Consider the following 23,123-nt stretch of genomic DNA (forward strand, 5'->3'; position numbering starts at 1 on the left):
CGCCGCCACCGCCACCACCACCACCACCACCTCCTCCTCCTCCTCCTCCACCTCCACCTCCACTCCCGTTGAAGTGGAACTCTGTGTCGGTGCTGGGTGTGGGGGAATCGTCCCGGGAGCTGTTCTTCCTCCTGCCTTTACCCAGTCCTGAGGAAGTCACAGAACCAGTATGTTAACATCACCAGGCATTGGAAAGGCAGAAGTTTAGTTTGCTGTATGAGCAGGGTCCCACTACACTTGAATAACCACCCTGACAGCAGGTCTTTCATTCTGCACTCCAATAACACGCCCGCTCCCCACACGCCAATAACACGCCTGCGCCCCACGCGCCAATAACACGCCCGAGCCCCAATAACACGCCCGCGCCCCACGCACCAATGACACGCCCGTGTCTCTCACCCCTACAGTAAATGCACTCAAGAGAGACGGTCACGCACGCACATGCACACTCTCAGACACAACCGTTGGAGTGTTTGTCAACTCCCACATCCTCATTAAACCAGGCTATGAGCGTCCTAGCTCCGCTCCCTGCGTCTCCGCGTCTCCAGCAGCTGAAAGCAGAGCATGCAGACCGGGGAAGAAAGTGGAGCAGGCAGAGCAGGATGCAGAGCTGACAGGCAGGCAGGGATCAAAAGGTGCCTCTCCGCCCACCTGTCTCCTTGCCTCCATGTCACCCCACAACAAAGACAGCAGGTGCCCTCTCATCTGCACTGTGCTGCTCATCCACTGGCATCAACCCATTTGGGAGTTGAAGCTGGAGCAGAGGCCCACCGAGACGTGCTGTGATGAGTGTCGGGGCGCTGTGCCCAGGAAGATGTGGGAATGACAGGCATTTTGATCGTTTCGTTGGGCAGATCAGTGGGGGCAGGTTATACAGCAGGCCAGCAGGACACTAAGCCAGTCTGGTCCTCCAACAACAGGGCGGAGTTCCTGGAAAGGTACCTGGAACAGCAGCCAGTAATATTGGCAGCTCTGATGTCACTACCGACATGTAGTTTGCAAATGATTTGTTCTTTTGGAAGGACTTTTTACCGAATTGAGGGAAACGAGTCCTTTTTAGTAACATAATCTACTGTGATGTTCAGTCAAACAGCTGCCGGTGGATTTCTACATCAATGGTTTCATACGCTGCAACTAACAACTATTTTGATAACTGATTAATCTGTCGATTACTACTTTGATTAATACTTTGATTAATAGGATAGAAAAAGTACATACATTTCAGAATTAAATGAAAGTGTTTTATTTAAAATAAATTAAAGTTTTCTGGTTTTTCTTATCTTTTAACAATGCCTTCATTAAAACTACTGTCCGCCATATTTATGCTACATCTCGTGTAGACCCAACCCCAAGGATAATGACATTTGTTTTGGAAACCCAATTAATAAACGATAATGACATTGGTTTTGTAGACTCAAGAAAAAGATGACATTGGTTTTGTAGACCCAACTAAAGGATAATGACATTCGTTTTGTAGACCCAACTAAAAGATGACATCGGTTTTGTAGACCCAACTAAAGGATAATGACATTAGTTTTGTAGACCCAACTAAAAGATGACATTGGTTTTGTAGACCCAACTAAAGGATAATGACATTGGTTTTGTAGACCCAACTAAAGGATAATGACATTCGTTTTGTAGACCCAACTAAAAGATGACATTGGTTTTGTAGACCCAACTAAAGGATAATGACATTGGTTTTGTAGACCCAACTAAAGGATAATGACATTCGTTTTGTAGACCCAACTAAAAAATAATGACATTCGTTTTGTAGACCCAACTAAAAGATGACATTGGTTTTGTAGACCCAACTAAAGGATAATGACATTCGTTTTGTAGACCCAACGAAAGGATGACGATATTTGTTGCCAATATTTTGTATTATTGATGTTACACATTTGTATTGATTAATCAAACTGAAATGGAATTGGGAGATCAGTGGCGATACCCAGCCCTACTGGCTGATGAGGTGAACACACACGAACTGTCAAGGTGAACACACACGACACGTCTCGTCTGAAGTAAAAGCAAATCCCTCAAAACCCCATTGGACCGTGTTTCATTGGAAGACCATTTCAACATTCATTAGCTGAAGGTGAAATTTAAGGCAAAAAAAACTCAAAACAAACACCAACTGAAGGAAGAGCAGCTCAAGTGCAGACCTATTAGATAACCACCTGAGAAGATGAACCCAGAGTCTGGGTTCAGTGGGTCAAAGATCTCCCACAGAGCATCTGTACCGAACATTTTAGTACCCTCAAAGTGTCTTCATTTTTTATAACATTATTAATGTTCCGCAGTGTGTGCCAAAGGACAGCTCTAAGCCATGGTAAACTGGCCATACACCACACCCCTTTGTGCCTTATTATTTGTGGGTGTGTGTGTGTGTCAATTAGGGCTTTTTACATACCCCCCATCCCCATTTTACAGCCCCACTTGATGTAGCACTCTGACTAGTTCAGCCTTATGGGAAAACTGGACGCCGTCCTGTGGAGAGACAGATCTGTCCACAACCACAGGCTGTAGCTGAGGTGTGCAGAGGGGCAAACACACTCCCCTGAGAGCCACACAGCCCTGCTCAGCTGAAACACACACACACACACACACACACACACACACACACACTATTTCTTTCCCCCTCATTTCCACTTCAAGGCTCTGGCCTGGTGGTTGGCAGGGGTACAGTCTTCCTACAGACTTCCACCTCTCGGTCCCTTCATTTCCCTGAACACAGAGGCTTCTTATTTATTCACCCCTGCTGCCTGACCCCGGAGACTTGTTCCTCAGCGTGTTACTAAGAGCCCCAGAGGAGCTTCAGAGGGTAGCACAGCACCCAACAGACTCACAATGAGAAGTTACTACAAACACAGCCCAGAGGAAGGGGTCACCAGGCAAAACACTACCTGGCCAGAAACACCGGGAAGGTAAATGTTTTCTACAAGCAGCCCAGTCCTTCATAATTCTAAACATTTAAAATGTCCTTACACATGTCTACCTTTGCCCCATTAAGGCGACTGACTGCGAGTCACAACGGTTGGAAAGACTGGGTGGTGTCATTAACATTTAGTACTGCTTAACCTTTGCACCCAGGCAATTATACAGTCCATAAACAGACGTCTGTTTATGTTTCTACAGTCATTATGGGACAGGCAGGGTTGGCATGGAGACAGTGTGTACTGTACCAACTGTAAGTCTGTCACAGGGAGTGAAGTCTAGGGAGCCATTCTGGCTCAGTGTTGAGGTGGTTGAACGCCAGCATCTGTCAATGGATAGGTGAGCACCACCATTTTGGCTCAGTGGAGAGCAGGTTATGTCAATCAACAGCTCAGCCATTTTGTGTCAGTGCTGCTTCTCCCGTCTATAACCCAACACAGAGAAACAAACTACCATCTATACGTAGTCCTGACTGGAAAAACTGACCTGACTGATTGGAGGAAACCCTCCAATCAGCTCCCAGCTTGTTGTTGCTCTTACAAATTGGCCAGGGATGCTGGTAATTTTTTATCCCCATCTGGTGTCCAGGGGCAATATTTCTAACCCCCTGCTCGTTTCAAGCTACATCTTTGGAGTAAGCAGGCACAACACGTTCGATTTGACGAGAGAAAAAATGTGACAGAAGCATACTGAAGGCTTAACCGTGGAATGACCTTGGCAAACAAAGTCACACATTCAATATTACACACACACTGTGTTTGCATTACTGTGAGGCCAGCTGACCATTGTCCCTGGGATGCTTCTGGACAGCACATCGACAGACATTCACATACAACCATAACCTGCCTGGAATAAACAGAAAGATAGAGACACACAGACCTTACATTTCTAGTTGTAAGGTAAAGAGGTAGCGTTTTCACAGCCGATTAACCACAACCACTTATTAACAGTAAATTCAACTAGCCCACCTAACCCATAATGCCTTTCATACTCAACCAACCACACCTCCTTAAACCTAGCCCTCCCCACCCATGATAACCTAGTCCCACCCAGTCCCAGCCCCCCCCCCCATCCAACCCAGTCCCAGCCCCCCCCTCCCCCCCCCCCCCATCCCACCCTGTCCCAGGATGCCCCTCTTACCCAGTGTGTCTTTGAGGTTCTTGACCAGCGAGGCCTTCTTCACCAGGCTGTTCTTGCGCTCTACATAGTTGGAGGGGACATAGCCTGTCTGGTTAGAGGCGTTCCTCACCCTCCACCACGTTTTGCTGTCGTCCAGAAGAGTGAGACGCTCGTTCTTCCGGATGTCAAGTTCCTGGTCCTGCTGGGCCATGTAGTCCCACTTGGCTACAACTGTCACCTCCTCCGTCATCTTTCATGGAGTCCCCCTAGGAGGAGACGCACGGCCGAGGGGTAGGGCAGAGAAAAGGGTCGAGAGGAAATAGGATGGTTGGAGGAGATGGGTGGAGGGAGAGACGGGTGGAGGAGAAAGAAGATGTCAAACTTAAATAAGAGCAAATACAGAGACAGAGGGTGGTGCGGGCTGCTAGCCAGAGAAGAAAACCAACTGATAGAGGACTACATGGATGTTGGACTACATTACATTTCAATCATTCAGCAAACCTACTACAGCGTCTCTCACCAGTCCACATACACAGTCCACTTCCTATAGGCCTTTACGAAAGAGACTAAATACCTGTTAGAATGAGTCACTTGGGAGGTTTAGGGGGCCATGAATGGTATGAGGGCCAGATTGGAAATGGTTATGGGGAAGTGGTACATTTACCTCTAGTAATCACCAGTGAAACAAACTCTTGAGCTACATTTTAAGTGAGAAATAAGCCGTAAAGTCCCCTGACACATGCAGCATCAGTGGCACACTGGGACAGGTGCACACTTCTGACTGGCTCTGTATGATCAGTCTCCATTAATACAGACCCCAGCATTATGAGCGCGCCCAAATGTGAAAGGGACATAAAAAAAACAAATCCTTCTGCAGTCTAGAGATTATTCCGTAATGAAATCAGGATCGTGTGTTGAGATTCATTCACTGTCATTAACATGATCTGATCAGGATCCTAAACCACCAGCCAGCCAGAAACACTGGAGGATACCAGGCAACCATGTGTAGTCATTTATACTATGATATTAGGGACAACGGGAAACATTCATCACTCCGCCGGATCAGGGCCTCGGAGGTTTATACGTGAAAAGAAAAGCTAAACAAATGCATGAAAGGAGGGCCAGCCTCATGTCTTTGGTTGAGAGGCTGAGGTTTGAGTGTACTGACGACACTGTAAAAAAGATAACTGACATATCATTGAATGGCAACCAGCTGCAAAAGGATTGGTAGTGTTCGCACACAAACACGCACACAGACGTGTCTCTTGAACCATAACTTTGTTTGGCAAAATCACAACCCCCCTTGCAGCTAGCTAATACAGGCTGAAATTTTACATTACAATATCGAAAGCATTGTCATGAAAAGCAAAGGCACTCAAGACACCTGCAGTGAACCTCTTGCAGCTGTATGGTAATCCACGTTTTGGTTTGACAGAGGCAGGCAGACAGAGAGACAGACGTGACAGATTTTACCACACAGGAGGGAATTTAAGTGAACACACTGTATTACAACGCCACCTTGACACCAGAACCCAGACTACATCTAAGACTGTTATCAAGCCACTTATCCACTTATGGGAGAAATTTGAGTTAATTGCACTGCTCAAGGGCACGATGACATGTCTGATTAAATTGTTTTAGCTTGTCAGCACAATGATTCAAACCAGCAACCATATTGTGTATGTAAGGCTGCCCAACTTCCTGTGTATCTGATTGGCTGAGCGCACAACAAATCTAGACATTTTTAAATTATGGGTCTGAACAGCACCAACAACTTAAATGCGTGTGACAGAATGTAGCACTGATCAGAAGGTGTGTGTGTGTGTGTTCAATCCGCTGAAGGTGTGTGGCGTCTGTCTCCTGAGCTTCATTCCTGTGTTTCGGGCAGTTCCTGGCCTGAACTCGCCTTCGCCTGACAGCGTTCTCTGGCACCCACAATGGCATTGGAATGAAAAGCATCTTCACAGCCGTAGTCTATGTTTAGAAGTTATGTCAGAGAGTCGACGACAGGGGCAACTGAACCGCCAAACTCATGAAGTGTCGCCATTTAACATGAAGCAGAGATGACCCGACAGAAGAAAATAGATGCAATTTCTAACACACAGCACCGATGTCCTTCAACAGTCAACATGGTCTTTACATGTCAAACTTTAAAGGCAGAGTTTAAAGGCAACTCCACCCAATGTCAGCTTTTGCACCCCCATATATACTGTATACATATTGCGTACATAATTAAGTCATTGCATTCAGGTGAAAAGTTCTTTGTGGGGGGAACTTCCCTTAAGTTAGTGTGTTGTATTTAAGAGCCCCTCAAACATGTCCTTAAGTAAGGTGATTTGAAGTTGTACACAGCAGAAAGATGATCTTACCACAAAGAAGGTCTAATTCACTAAGTGAGCGTCTAAAAGAGTTTGAATGAGATCTCCTTTGAGTCTGAATTGTATGTGTTTTTGCCAGACCGAACGAGCAAGCGACTGACTGAATGACTGAGTACCCCTTGTTAAATAGCGTAGTGGTTAGAGAAGCGGACTTGAACTATAGGTCCCGAGTTCGTATCTTCTCACAGGCGAAGTGATGTACGCATTATGAATTATTTCATATAGACGAAAACTTTACGGCCTAAAACCGTTAGTATCTACATTATAGTAAGCCTGAAATAAAACATATTGCGTCTGTTTCTGGTGGATTTTCGAAGTACGCATCCATGCATGCGTTTGAGTCAGGAAAGACAAACACATTTGTTGGCTTAACAACGTAGTTACGTTATAGTAAGCCTTAAGTGAAATTGTATACGGTTATATTGCGACTGTTTCTGGCATGGAAAAGTTCATTTTCAGTCTCGCTAGAAATTGCTCAATTCTTATGATTATTCCTAGGAAGTTAGTAAATACTAGTAAGCCTATGACTGGCTAATAAGCTGTTAAAACGGCCAGTGGCAAAAGCAGTACAGTTCATAGACGCTATTTGTGGTGGAGGTAAACTTAAAAAACGTTAGTCAGTTTAACACAATCCTCAATGGAGTCTAGCGACTGCTGAAACGTGTAAAGCTGTGGCGTAGTGGTTAAAGACAGTGTCTCTCATGTGGTAAACTGAATCTATTGAAAGCAACAATATTTATGATTCCACGATTCTCTCGTCTTTTCACTTGATTAAAAAGTTAGTTATCACTGCCTTTATTGATAGTTACTGTATAAATGTCATTCACGAATGAAAGAAAAAAGTTTTTAAGCCATGAAAGAAAAAAAATAACGTTTTTATAGTGTAACTTCAAAACGAATGAATGTGTGTAATTACCCTTTTGTAGCATCGCACAGACATCTACAGTAAAAGTACAATTTCTATAAAAAAAAAAAAGAAAACTAAAAAGTACATTGGCTAGCTAGCCATCTAACGCTGCGCAACATCCACCGTGCAGCTAACTTTGGTAGATGAGCAAAGCAACAGCAACCTCCACAGAAAAGCTGTTTGAATGGACATTGATTCAAAACTAGGCTGTTAAGCGACTTCACGTGTACCCATATTTCTGCACAGAATTTAAGGAGTCCATTTGACTGTAAGTGATTTGTGTTATGAGAAAGAGAACTTAAGATGTTTCATGAAACTGGGCCTGTAATAGCAGCATCTGTACAGTAATGCAGGGGACTTTACTTTCATTTTTCTAAATGAATGTGCTGCATAGTAATGGCCTGATTAGCAATGCATGGTGTTTCAGAGAGAAAGAGTGAGAAAGTATTCTACAACTGCTGACCCCCTGTTGAGTGAAACCAGTAATTAAAATAGAGTGGTGCGTGTGTGTTGCTGCATGTGCGTTGGTGTGGATGCGTGTTAAAACCCAGGAGCTGAGTGTTCTGGAGACACACATACCTAGATAAAACAGCCAGGTCCACACAGGAGAGAGACTAGGGACTACACAATATATTCTCTCATATCCTCATTTACACTTCAATCACAGATGAAGATACGCAGAAACGTGGCATATAACTCAAGAGTAGCCACACCATTACACGAACCAAAAGATTCCATTAGCATCGGGAAGATGTATACCTTCGTATACTGCCTACCGTAGTTGAGAAATGCAAATGCACTCAGGGAAACAGGGATATTAAACTCCACTCAATTAGCCCAGAACCAGAGAGGCTGAAAAGACGCCGCAAAATATTCTACACAACTATCCCATATAACTGCTAGCCAGAGGAGGCTCATTTCTTAATGCAGTGTCCACTGATGTTTTTACACCACGGGTTATTCATGTGTTGTACATAAGACTAAGAGTATTCCACCAGCCCAGGCCTCCTGTCACAGCCTCTGGGAGGGCCGTGGGTCTGGTGAGAAAGCTCGTGTCACATTGGAAGTGTTGCTATACCTGGTATGATGCGGATGGGTCCCGGCTTGCGCACAAAAGCTGCCAAACAGGATTGTCTCACAGGCCCGGACAGGGCTGAGGTGGGAGGATAGGGCGAGAACGTGTGAGGAGGAAGCAGAGGCCAAATCTTTGACGGTGAGCAAGTTCCTGCCCCGCTAGGAATGCAGAATGGTATGTGAGTGAGGTATTAAATCACAATTGTACCCACACACAACGGAGGGCTAAACCTGCGTCCACTGGAGACTAGGTAAGGTCCTCCTCTATTCACCCAGGCCCAGTGTTTCTGGTTGATGACTAACCTTAACTCGAACCCCTGTGATGGCTCCAGCTACCTCCCTACTCACACAATGAGACAGTCCATTGACAGCCCAGCTTGTTAAGGAACGTGATGGAGATGCCACTCAGAATCACATCAATCCTCCTTGCTGGGGGTTCTCACACACAAACGCAGCAAACACACAAACGCAGCACACACACAAAAGCACCACACACCACACACAAACGCAGCACACACACAAACGCAGCACACACACAAAAGCACCACACACCACACACAAACGCAGCACACACACAAAAGCACCACACACCACACACAAAAGCACCACACACCACACACAAAAGCACCACACACACACACAAAAGCACCACACACCCCACACAAAAGCACCACACACCACACACAAAAGCACCACACACACAAAAGCACCACACACCACACAAAAGCACCACACACCCCACACAAAAGCACCACACACCACACACAAAAGCACCACACACCCCACACAAAAGCACCACACACCCCACACAAAAGCACCCCACACAAAAGCACCACACACCCCACACAAAAGCACCACACACCCCACACAAAAGCACCACACACCCCACACAAAAGCACCACACACAAAAGCACCACACACCCCACACAAAAGCACCACACACCCCACACAAAAGCACCACACACCTCACACAAAAGCACCACACACCTCACACAAAAGCACCACACACCTCACACAAAAGCACCACACACCTCACACAAAAGCACCACACACACAAAAGAACCACACACAGTGTTCCTGGCATCGACAAAAACACTAAATTGGTGTTAAATAGTGTCAGACCTATGTGCATTTACAGTGTCCAGCTCACTAATGATCACCAATATAAAAAACAGACAGCCAAGGAGCACGTAAGAATTCCCAAACTATGAATCCAGGTAAAGAAACATTTTGATAGGATGGCCCAATGAACCTTATTGAAGACTGAATTTGACCGCTGGGACAAAGTGAGTCTGCCCCACTTTAGAAGGAGTAAATAAAAAGTAAGGCGAGGAAAAGAGGAACTCAAAGAGAAACAAAGGAAGAAAGGAAGAGAGATGAAGAGGAGAGAGGCAGACTGACATCAGAAGTAAATGGAAAGAGGAAGAGGCCCTCTAATCCCCCCGACCCTTCGTCTTTTTACTGCAAGTTTAAAAGAGAGAAGAGCGTCAAAATGCTGAGTTCAACAACGACAGCTCCTCTGTGATGGGGGGGGGGGGGGTCTCCCAGGTCTATTTAGCACAAGACAAAGAGAAAGTTAAAGTAAAAAGAGGCCCAAGAAGAGAGGAAAAGTTTAAAAAAAGAATCATGGCCCAGCTAGTGGTCAGTGTTTCTGATTCAGGTCAAGAACACAGCCAGGGAAACAAAACACTGTGCTCCGCCCCATCGTCCTGCCATTATTTGATTTTAAAGATGTTAATTTTTTTGGCTCGGTTTGCGATGGGTTGTTTCTCACAGAAGAGAGGGACGCTAGTTAATCTCAAACCAGTGCACGCCCCCCAGCAGTGAGGTCGCAGGCTGGCAAGGGAATTTGGATCATCCAGAATGAATAAACACAACACTTAAGAACACAGCTACTGCTTTATTTCCCTGGAAAGGAATACAAAGATATTAATAAAACCTGGCTGTGAATGGGTGCTGAGAACAGGTTAAAGCCCTAGTCATCAGGCCCAAATTCACTGGAACACTGTCACTGTTAACGATCTGTTTTATAGTGACCCCATTCCCACTGTCATGCCTCACCATCACTGCTCACGCAAGCCCTGAAACTCTATAACTGGGACGTGTGTGTGTGTGTGTGTGTGTGTGTCCACATCAGGGGCGTGGAACGCAGTGGAGTGCAATGTAATTGGCTTGGCCCAACTCTCTCCTGTATTGACTCTCTGATGGGGTCGATGGTTGCTCATCTTCAGTTCCAGTAGCAGAAAATTACTCCACGGTTTGATGATGAAAAAACAGAACCAAGGATTTGACAGCTTAGGGAGGTCCCAAAAAGGAGCTGTCACCATGCCATCCTTTCAACTCCCTGCTCAAAACAAAGCGTGATTGGGAAGAAATATTTTAAATTAAAAAAATTTAAGCAATGCACTACAGATGACCAAATTAGCCAGTAGATGGTATGGGCAAACATGTCTAGAACACAGCCCAGATCTATATCTTTAAGACAAAGTATATATATATATATATATGTTTTGTTTTACTTTCCTTTCGGAATAATATACTTCCAAAGCAGTTTCTCACCAGAGGTAAAAATGAGGCGGGTTAACTCTCAACTCCTCCGGGCGATCGTGTTAAGAACACAATCAACAAACAATGTGTTATCTTTTTAATCACATTCATGTTTATTTTTATCCTATATGAGCTGTACTGCATGTACACTGAACAAAATTATAAATGCAACACTTTTTTTGCCCCCATTTATCAGGAGCTGAACTAAAAGATCTGAGACTCTATGTATACAAAAGGCCTATTTCTCTCAAATATTGCTCACAAATCTGTCTAAATCTGTGCTAGTGAGCACTTCTCCTTCACCTCACAGGTGGTGGCATATCAAGATGCTGATTAGACAGCATGATCATTGCACAGGTGTGCCTGAGGCTGGCCAAAATGTGGCGTCTTGAATTTGCTAGTTGCCAGCGCTGGTCATGGCCAGTGATTTTTTAAGGTGGTTTGATTACCATTAGGCTGGGGCGTGCACGCGGGAAGAGTGGCAAATGAACGCACTTCATACATGACGAGCACTCTGATTCCAAATGTCTGAAAGAGGCACGCGTGATCAAGCGATTAGAATTTAAAAATAATAATATGAATGTACCTACCATCGAACAACTCTGGGAACGCAACTAAAATGGATTAATCAACCATTGCTGTTATTGGCAACATTTGCTTAGCAATCGCGTGACACAGAAAGACAACCAGAACCTGATTGGTCGACTGTCCGCTGGGTCGGAGTATTGAGCATTTCTCAATATGCTGACCAAAACTTTAAAGTCGATTATTTTCATCAGTATCTCTGATTTTGTTGAACATCTCTGCACATAAGTATAATATTGTATTTTGAGGTCCCTTGCAGTTACCAGCGCTAAACCTTGAGGTGATAGTTTGAGCTAATGACAAAAATCTTTCTGAGACACAGAATCAGAGCACGGTCTGTAGTCACTCAGCCAGCTACACACTGAAAACACAGGAGAGGAACTTGTAAAAAAAGTTTTTGTAAGACCAGATGAAAGCTACTCTGGTTAAACCATATCGCTGACAAAATAATGTTTAGAAAATTGGATTGGGACCAGTAGACTGTGAGGCTGAAACAGCCATACTCAATGCCCTTCATTTTACCGGAGAAAAGATCACATTTCTTCAAAAGTTATGCCACACTATTAATTTCTTTTGTTTTCATATGTGGTTTACAACATTTGTAATTTCCAATGGTCTGTGAAAGTTATACTGATTACAATTTCAAAAGCAGTCTTAAGTGTCACTAGTCTTAATCGATAATCTCCCGACAGTGAGAGCCGGGATTGTGGGTAGTTCTGTCCACCCCAATCTGCCCACAAGTATCCTAGTCTCCATTAAACAGGATCCTTGTGGGTTGCATTAGCTCTCGTTTTGCCCCCCACCACCCCCCTGGTTTCCTGTCCCATTCCCGCCCCTTTCATTCGTGCCCCCGTCACCTGTGTGGGAGAGGCATAGTTCAGGGGGTTTCCATGGTTACGGTCCCATGTCCCACTGGTAAGAGTCCAGCCCACCAGCCCTGCTCCAGCCTTCATCTGTTCCGTCTCCCGATGTTCATTCTTCCTCTTCACTCTAATGGCTCCAACTGATCCCATTTAGTTTCCACATTCTGTTCTGTGACACCTTCCATATCCGCTCCCTTTCCTGTGCTCCTTCCCACCCATCCATTTCCTCTCCCCATTTATCTACACCATGAAGATAATCTGACCCAGGAGTAGCAAGCCCAGCAAAGTTTAAGCCCCCATTCAAGTGAGATCAGAACCATTACCGGTGTTTCTGGGCCAGAAAGATTTCCTTAACAGAATAACAGCCCGTTTACGGAGGTTGACCCCATAATGTTGACTGGTCGATTGTTAAGTCAATAGGCTGTTAGTGTTACAGACATTGAAAAGCTATTGTGACTTCTTGCATTCATCAGAACATAAGTTCTGGGTATCATGTTCGGAAACATCCTTCTTCACAACTCAGTGCCAAACGTACTACAGGTGTGGAGTCCCGTTCTTCTCCTCATCCCTGTTTATTTCCTAGTGCTACAATGCAAGTGCACTCGACCGGACCGTGGACCACGTTCCGGCCCCTTTTCCTCCCCGGAGGTGTGACAGCCTGGCTACTTCCTCCACATCTCCGGGCGCTGCCTCACAAAGCACACGACGCAACATACTAAAAACACGAGCTTTGATGTACAGCCCTGTCGATTTAGCGGCGTCTGGAGGAGGGGCCGCGCCGAGGTGGACACAGTGGGGTGTTTGTTTGTGGATGCGTGCGCAGAGTATCAGGGAACACGGAGTCCCCATGCCACAGTCTATTACCGGTCAGTCAGTGGGACCTTTAAAGGAGAGCCAAATACGAGGGGACATTACAACACAAACCTCCTATTTGAAAGCAGGGTGCAGGGAAAGACAACACGGAGACAGGCGGTATGGCCCGAGGAGGTTTTATTAGCATCCCAGAACAAACAAAAAAAAAAAAACACGTGTTTAAAGACACAAAACCCATTGGAGACATAGTGCTCACTGGCGCGTGATCTGTAACGAGGCTAAATCCCATCCCAGGAGGTAGTAAAGCAGCTTGAGGATGACTTATCGGACGGCGAGCGGTTCCCGCTCCATGGCGGCCAGGTTGATAAAGACAGGATGCTCGACGGTCCTGCTGATTAGGATGACAGCTCCTTGACAACCGTTCTGGAGGGGACCATTCAAAGGGACCCCTTTAGGGTTCCAGGTAGGACTAGGTGTCCATCCAGGGCTCTATGACGGTCCAGGTTCTTGGGGGGAGGGAAGGGGCTACCATCAGGCCCTGCCACTGTCAATCTGTCACCGTCGGTTTTATTTAGTTGCGTCATTTGCCCTCGCCTTAACGTTTGTCTAACTAATTTGCCACAAAGAGGCTACAGCATGAATTTGTCTGTTTAACAACAAACTACAAACCAGGCCCGGTAACAGAACCCTTTATGATTCATCATTCAAATGGAAAACCAATTAAAAAAAATCCTAATTCCTCATCCCCAGTAACAAAATAATGAAAAGAAACAATACATACTCTGTTGGCACAAAAACATTGAGATATTACTGTATATTGTATGTCACTGGCAATTACCAATGCTATGGGTAAGGAGATAGGACACCCTAATCACAGCGGGGAGGGGAGATACTGACACAAGGTAGTGGAGTTGGGAAGATCCCATCTGCCACTGGCACATAACAGATGCCCATGTCCTTGGGTTGCTTAAGGTCATGTGTTTGAGTGTGACCTAAGGTCATGGACATTTGGAGTGGAGCCAGATAAAGAAACGGGCAGAGACACACACGCACGCACGCACAGGAAGAGAGACACAGACATATTGACGAAGCGATGTGTCACCTCACTGGGTCCCTGGGACTCTGACTGATTGACGAAGCGATGTGTCACCTCACTGGGTCCCTGGGACTCTGACTGATTACACACCACAAGTAACAGGAGGACACTCTAATCTTCTAATCGTGAGCTACGAGAAAACCTTCCTCTGAACGTCAGAGAAGATTGCCGGCTATGTTAACCTCACACAAACATAAACACATGCAAACGCCCTCCGGTACGAATGGGTAGGAATTACTGAACAACACGGATCTGCTAGCGTGGGCTGGACAGCTAACCCCGCGAGGTGTGGGCAGAACAGGCTGCAGGCAGCAAAAACACAACACGGGAAATACCATCAATCTCAAGTTACCTGCAGATTTCCTTCCTGCTAAGGTTTTAACCTCCCATTCACTGTGGGTCAGGCTGCCCCCCGTTCAGCGAATGGCTGCTGAAACACCTGGCAAAACAAACATTTGTTCCGATTTAGTGGTCCAACTTGCCCCTAATTTCTCCGAACACCATTTCTCTGGGTCCATCTTCACAAAATGAACACAAAGTAAATGTGAGTAAAGAACGACGAGGAAAACATTTTCAGACACCCACAATGTGGTCAAGTGCGAGCACGCACGCACGCCCAAAAACACACGCACACACCTTTTCCTAAATTCTGGTTATCGGCTTAATCAGTGGTTTGACAATGCTGTTGGTCAAGATAATCGGCAGCAAAGTCTCGTTTGTTAAAATTTCTTTGGTACTATTCACACAAGTATGTGGTAATGTAACTACAGATCATCACAAAAGCCCTTTTTAACTCTTTAACAGCTTATTAGCCAGTAACAGGCCCACTAGTATCTACTAACTTACTGCTTGGAATAGTCATAACAATTGAGCAATTGCTAATGAGACTGAAGATGAACTATACACTGCCAAAACTATTTCATGACACAAAAACGTTTGTTTTTCTTTCAATAACTGATACAATTGATACAATAACTATCAATATAGGTGACGATAACTGACTTTTTAAGTGAATAGATGAGAGAAACATGGAAACCCCTACTATTTTGCTGCCCGAGGTGTTTTGATCTAGCCTATTTTACCCCATAAAGCATGCCTGGATACATACTTAGAAAATCCACCAGAACCTGTCACAATAACCGTAAACAGTTTTATTTTAGGCTCACTATAACGTAGCTACTGAAGGTTGTCTCCAGGGAACAGTTTGTCTACCCGGAATAAATCCTAATGCATAATTTGCTTTGACTGTGACGAGATTTGAACACGGGATCTATTGTTTGCAGGTCCATGTCTCTAACCACTGCACTATTTAACAAGAGTCAGTCAGTCAGTCACATTCCCTCTTCTTGGCTGGCAAAAACATGGAATATAGAAAATATTTTTTATAATTTTTTAGCTCCAAATGGTAAATCACCCTCACCTGGTGAGGGTGATTTACCACTGACTCCGTAGCGTAGCTTTTGGTTGATAGCATGTCATCTTACAGCAAAACTAAACCCATCCATGTTCCAGAGACACTCCTGATTAGTAACCTAGGAGTTCTCAGCTCTGACCATTAGGTCATTGTGATTGTCAATGGATCATTTTAAAACGTGTCTTATATTGTCTGCTCTTGGATTAACTGGTTGTTACAGTGACTAAACTGCAAGAATTGCACTCAGTTATGTTTCGCTAACTTAACCAAAGCACTCACTGTATTTCACAAAGAACTTTGTGGTTGGATTGAGACTCTTACGGTGAAAGATGTTTACTATCCAAATGAAAGCACAAGCAGTGCTTTTGAATGGAAGAAGAGCTGTGTTACAGGTGTGATCCGTTTGGAGTTTAGGTTTTTGAAAAATCCCCACATTGTACCAATCACTGTACAAATCTCTTCAATAATTGATTTGGCCGTGTATTTCAGATGGAATCATGGCATTAGAATGTGCCAGACGTCACTGAAAACCGACCATGTTCGACAAAAGAAATGCAGAACCGGGGGACCTGGGTAATTTCTCTCAATTCAGCTACTAAATGTGCTTCTGAAACAAAGTGCCTCCCCCCTCCAGGCTGCTGTTGGCAGTGAACTTCTGTTTTTCTCATTAGTCCCAGTGGGAGCAGAGCTCTGAGGGTGTCTGTGTTGATTTTACATTCAGAAGCACAAATGGCGAGAGCCTAAATAAAAAATAAAGAAGCAGGAGACAGCGGGCTGATTATGTCTCTGGGCTGGCTCTGTGACGGGTTCAAATATGGGACGACGTTATCCATACATACATTCATACAGTTGTGTCCATGAAGCGTGTGGTCATACATTTATAACCAAACGTGTGGGATCTCACCAAGACAATGAAGGCTAGGCATGATATTATCTTAACGAGCTAACCTGGGAAAGATGACTCCTCTCATCTGCATGAATTACCTTTGATGTGAAAGAGACAAAGAGAGAAGAAACGATTAAGTAAAGATATGTGTCTACCCTGTTTACTTTGATCATATTTTCTTTATTATCATTTATTATATAATTACTATGTAAGCTTCGGGCTCTTTTGCAGAACATCAAGTCAGAAGAGTATAAAACTAAAATTCCATATCATCAGGAAAAGACATGCTTTCTCACAATTATAATAAGTGTCATTATTGTGGTTGTTATTTTATTCTGTATTGTTTTATTGCTTTGGCAACACTTGAAAATGTTCTTGTTATGCCAATAAAGTGTTGGAAAATATAAAATGAGACAGAGGTTCTGTACAGACAGGATGTTGTTGAGTCATTGTGGGCATCGTTAGGTGTAATAAAGAATCAGACAGCCGAGCAGAACATGTGCTTGACATCCTCTCGGCTGTGTCTTCCAGGCTAGGCACCCAGGCTGTCTTCAGGGAACTGGGATTTGCATATGTAAGAGTTCTCAGGAAAAGGCAGTCGCTGTGAACTTCACTGCACTTGTGCTCTCTCACTCAACCACCCATCGTATTTCTCCAGTAATGTGAAGGGGTGTTATCCATCTTCACCTTCTCTCATCCACAGCTGTTCTGAATGTATGAGTAATCACCTTTGATAAAGAACATCCCAGCATACACAAAGAATGAACAGCACCGGAGAAACAACAGAGGAAGAGGGGGTTGGAAATTAAATGGGGTGTGATGAACCATTTGAAGTGAAATGTTTCCTTGTCCGCCCATGACTCTGCCATGTAATACAGTGATTTAACTTCAGTCCTGAAAACCTTTGACCTGGTCTTCAGAGGGTGTTCACTGGAGGTGAGTCACTGTTCTCTAGTCTTGGTATTGTGTGTGTGTGTGTGTGTTGAATAAGCACTGTTCCAAGATAATGACAAAGATGGGTGCAGTGTACGGCAGAATGCACCATGGGAAATGGGATCAGCACATGTGCTTTCGACCCTCTCTGACCAAACAAGAAAAAAAACTGACACCGATTGACTGGACACCGATTGACTGGACTAACATCTCCTAACAACGAACATCTCCAGCCTCTGGGCATGGCTTCCAACTTCACTGCCTACCTTAGCAGTCCCCATTAGCATTTACCATTGGGTTTCATTGTTTATTACCAAATTGCTTGCAGTGAACCAGATTCTGTGTATGGCTAAAGAAACTACAACTCCCTAAAGCATATTGTCCCGGTTTGTTGGTTCCAGGTTAATCTGGAAATCATTTTGATTTCTCTTTAGAAAAAAATGAGAACTCAGACTCAAATGAAACTTGTTCAACTTCGTTGTCTAATAGCTGAAGAAGAAGAATTAGTTAATCACTCAGAACCACTGTGTGCCTGTATCTAGAGGACACAAGGTTTGAAAGACCCACATCTATCCATCTAATAATAACTGTTGTCTTTGGCCCCCAAGTTGTCTTAACAATACTCTGGCATGTCTTTGTCACTATCCAATAAACATTTATATTATTGCGCAGTCCTGCATGTTTCTGTGAGTGTGTGTGAGGTGAGTATCTACAAAGGCAGTCATGAATGCACATTCAGCAGTTGTGTCAATTTACACTGCGGCAAACGGCAGCTTGCTAGGCTGTCGAGCCAAACCAACCGAGTGTGGAAGAGGTGACATGACAACCCCATTGAGACCAATGCATAACAACCTGTTAGGGTTCTGATCCAACCTGTTTGGGTTCTGATCTCTGGTCCACTGCAGTTTGCAGATGGACTCTCCCAGGTCGAAAGCAAATATTTGTATCTTAATTAATTAGTTTAATTGACATGTTACCCAATCAAAGCTCTAGTTTTCCTCTAGATAGCAATACAGAGACAGCCAGTGGGGTAGTAGGTTGTGACTTTGTACCAAAATGACCCATCAGCCCTAAACTGCATCCAACAGCATTAGAGTCACATTGTAATCAGTAAAAAGCAATGGAAGTCTCCAGGCTTACTACTGGCACTACAAAGCAGTATTTTAATCCAGTCTAGTGCCATAGGGCGGTCCTACCAGACTCACCGGAGAGTGGGTCAGAAATAGGGACGCCTTATGAACTGGCTGGGTCGAGTCCTAACTGGACTTTACCAAATTGAACATGGATTTAAAAAAAACAACAATAAAAAAATAATATTTAAAACAGGAAACACCCATTATAACAAATAGATCACATCTAACAGAAATGTAAAAAAACAACAACACTGTATTATGGGTTTGTATTGTTCATGTGTGTTCTAATAGCCTGGGAGCACCGAGGCAGTCTCACTGTTCCCACCGAGGCAGTCTCACTGTTCCCACCGAGGCAGTCTCACTGTTCCCACCGAGGCAGTCTCACTGTTCCCACCGAGGCAGTCTCACTGTTCCCACCGAGGCAGTCTCACTGTTCCCACCGAGGCAGTCTCACTGTTCCCACCGAGGCAGTCTCACTGTTCCCACCGAGGCAGTCTCACTGTTCCCACCGAGGCAGTCTCACTGTTCACACCTTCCTCTTCTCTCTGCAACGGTGCCGAAGCTCCCCGATGATCTGGGTTTTATCGGAAAACACTGCTGAAGCCAGGTGGCAGAACTACCCCGGCTCTCTCCAGGCCTGTCACACAAGTACCACGGTCCACAAAATAACAGGAGGTTGTTTTGTGACAAAAACATTAAGAAGGTTCACTCCAGTCACATGATCAACCCTATGACATCTCTTTCCAGATGAAACGCCCCGCTTTGCATAACCAATCATTGGTCCAGAAGACAAAATCTGTGAAAACTACTTCTAGCCAATTAGCACAGAGAAGTGCATTCCCCTCCCAAAATAACCCACTGCACACCGGAACCTCATTTTCACTAGGGATTGGTGGTGAGACAGGGTGAGGTCACTTTTAGGCAAGGTGAGATTTTTTCCCCCCCTGAAAGAGTGTGGTTTTGGAAAAGCTCTGTGATTTCAATTGGACAAGCACCTCCAACGACAGGCTGTGAAGCCGAGGGAGATAGAGAAATTACATGCGTGTCATTTTCAGCTCACTAACAGGTTACACCTAGGCTGGCAGCCAAGGCTGACTCACACCTCCCAGAGTATTTCCTGTGACCAGACAGCAGGCCAAGACTGACCATGAGGCTCATCTGACAGCTTGTGTCAGAAGTGTCTGTGTAGACCAGGTCCTGATGCAGGGTTTGTATCTGTCATTCCCCTGACTCTCCCCTCCTCGGTGTTGGGTTTCCCCCCCCTCACCACGTCTCGCTCCACAGAGCAAAGTGCCAATTTTCACTGAGGTAATCCGAAGCCAGTCATGCAGGCTGGGAAAAGGTGTGGGATTGCCATCGATCCTTAATTATCCGTTAATAAGCACTTCTTAGGGTGTTTATGAATTAATGGCATTTTACGTCTGTTCAGGGGAGGGGCAATCACAGGGGCGGTGGGGCAATCACAGAGGGGAGGGGGCAATCACAGAGGGGGGGGGGGGGGGTCATTCAGACAGCCAACAGAAACCTTGCATCCTGGTACAACTCTGGTGGGGTTTCTCTAGCTGGTATACTGTATCTATACATCTTCATGTGGCAGCAAGCCAACAGTCTCCTGTCCAGGATCCCTCTCCCCCATCATTCAAGGAAGAGGTGGGTCTTCAAAAGGCCTATTTCAAGGGTGTTCTGAACCATATGGTGTAGGGGAGGGTTTGTGCGAGGGACTATGAAAGCAACATACCAATGTACCAGCCTTCAACCCCCCCCTCCATCCTCCCATCCACCCCCTCACTGCAGCCTCCTCTCTCGCCCCCCCGTGTCCAGTTCGGCAGCCCAGAACAGGATTAGGCTGCAAGCCCAATGGTGACACAAGACCCTCTGTGCCAAGCTAACAGACTGTTGGTTGAGTTGAAGGATGTGAATGGACCGAGAGCCTGGGAGGGGGGGGCGATAAATAGGGGGATGGGAGAGGGAGTGAGGAGAAAGAAGTGAGATAAACAGCTTAAAATCATTAGGGACAATGAGTGAGGAGGGCAAGTGAGAGAGCGAGCAAAAGACAGAGAGAGAGAGAGACAGAGAGAGAGAATCAGAGAAAGGAAAAGGCTATGAAACGGTCAAAGTTTAGTGAGGGCAGAAATTGAAGGTTCAACTGAAGGACAAAGCGTCCTGAAACCAACTGTGTCCGGAGAACAGTGAAAGCCCCAAACTCAGAGGGACTTTTGCTATGAGATCCAGGCTGTGAGCCCTTCACTGCATCTCTTCAACACCTGCGGTCGGCAGCCCACAGACGATAAAACACAGAAACATCTCAGTGGTTTGTCACCACCGAGCCTCACATTCTCAGTGGCCTCTCGCCACAAGCCCTTCATTTCCATTCCGGGTCAGATCCCAGGTCACGGTCCCATTATCCCTGTGTACTGCTGCTACGGCAACGGCCGACCGCCCAGCCCGCCACGCTTCAGATTACCGCAGATTACCATATTAAATAACACGGCTCCATCAGGGTGCTAGGATCATCCAACCATCTGGGTTTACGTCCATCAAGTCCTCCTGGTTTGGGCTGGATTAATATTTTGTTCAGTGGGAGAAACGGGTCACAGGGAGATATTCGGCACATGTAACCGAGGGGACGCCGGATCAGCCGCGTTGTGTTCTGCATCGGCCACTGCGCTGCCAAATCAGATCACTGCGGTGGTTTAACACCGTTGCTCTGGAACCACCAAGAGACGAGTAACGACGACGGTTCTGGGTGTTTTATGGGTCCCAGGGTCCACAAGACATTTGGTCTTTGGCAACACTGTGGGATTCACAGCTCACCGCCTAGAAATACATGTTGACAAGTACACACGTTCTGCTTCCCGAGACGTCCAGTCAGCACATTGACAAACGGCTAACTGAGGTAACATATGATAAAGCAAAACATTTCAGTGCAATAAGAAACCACTAAATATCAAGGGATGGGCTCTGGGGCTTGTAAGGCTCCACCAAGTCTTAAACACTGTAATTAGAGTCTTTTTATAGACATTAAAGTCTATCGAGGTCAGCATTCCAACGAGACGGGGAGAAAAACGTTTGGATCTGAAACAACAAGGGGAGCTCGAAACCGAACCTGGAAAAAGATTCATGCTTCAGCAAATTAACACCAGCTATCATCAGAGTGCTTTGGAAGCCCGAGGCCAAATGGAAAGGGTTGGGGTTTTTACACTGCATGTAGCTAATATTCACAAGTGCCAACAACCAAGCCCGGTAAAGCAGCCTGGTGAGCAAGCACTTCATGTCATTGCAGATCTTTGGCATACAAGAGGTGAATTTGTACCAAGGCTACTGGTAATAAGAACCCCAAATAAACAAAATGATATAAGCAGTTGCAGATAAATTAGGAATATGGAGGCTGTGATTGGAGGCACCAGCTTCAGAGGTTTGGAAATCTGGAGCTTTGTCTTCAAGGGACAAATGGCTGTTTCCCAGTGGGACAATAGACCCTGTCTCTGCAAACACACAGAGCCAGTGAGAGCTTCATATAGCTTGTTTTGTGTGAAAGCGGAGACTGGTACTGATGGGAAGAAGTAGGACAGTAGGTCATAAACACACATAGCTATTTAAGAAACAACACTGTCTTGCAGGTGACAGGCATTCAGTCAGAAAGAAAATTATGTTTCCAGTGTCTGGACAGACTTTCATTAGACCTGACGTGACTGAGATAAAGACCGTTGTCTCAGACTCTCTTCAATGGTTGAGTCAGACATAGAAAATCAAGCTGGTCTAGGCGACATGTTCGTTCTCGTTAACAGACAACGGATTTGTATTGTCAGCGCTAAATTACTTTGCTCCTTGATTTACAATCAGGTTGTAGGGCAGTATTTCCTAATGACATCTCTGGATTTTAAACAAGCACAATTGCAGAGGTGGTGGTCACTCCGAATGTGAAACGAAATGAAAAAAATTAAATTAAAATAAAGTCCACTAATAGCTTTACTGACTCCATAGAAGTGACAGGACATGCCTTTACAACATTACATGTTTAACATGATTCCTTAAACAGTGATATGGCTCCAGGAGTCATGTGTGATATTTCACCATGCAGTGCTTTTTTCAAGCATCAGACCTCTCAGTGGTATCTGATTTTAATAAATCAATAGTATGGAAAAAATACCCAACTGTATGTCAACCAATCAATGGGTCAAAAGAATAAACATTTCATCATTTTAATCAGGACACCCCATCCTGTCTGCAAAATGCTTTAATCATCTTCCTGCCAATTCTATTCACACAATATGAGAATCATACCCGCCTACATTACTATGCAAATAGTCATAGCCCTTGCCTGTCTGCCTATGGACATCTGTGGGAGCCAAGGGTTGACCCGCTCATGCCCAAAACCTCCAGAGGGCCCAAACCCAATTATTGTTATTATTTCCAGCAACAGGTGGAGAGGCCCCAAATC

The 23,123-nt window shown here is 45.1% G+C and overlaps 1 protein-coding gene across 1 annotated transcript in view; it reads right to left on the reverse strand.

Moving 5' to 3' along the window:
* nck2a (NCK adaptor protein 2a) overlaps window positions 1-23,123 on the reverse strand; it is a 28,683-nt gene that overhangs the window by 3,608 nt on the left and 1,952 nt on the right. Inside the window, exons 2-3 of the mRNA XM_034297678.1 lie at window positions 4,075-4,319; window positions 58-147 (exon numbers count right to left, since the gene is read on the reverse strand). Of these exons, the coding sequence (XP_034153569.1) occupies window positions 58-147; window positions 4,075-4,303 (319 nt within the window). The 5' untranslated portion in view covers window positions 4,304-4,319. The remainder of the gene's footprint in view (window positions 1-57; window positions 148-4,074; window positions 4,320-23,123) is intronic.

Source organism: Esox lucius, chromosome 16 (genome assembly GCF_011004845.1).
Source record: "Esox lucius isolate fEsoLuc1 chromosome 16, fEsoLuc1.pri, whole genome shotgun sequence".
NCBI classification, from domain to species: Eukaryota; Metazoa; Chordata; class Actinopteri; order Esociformes; family Esocidae; genus Esox; species Esox lucius.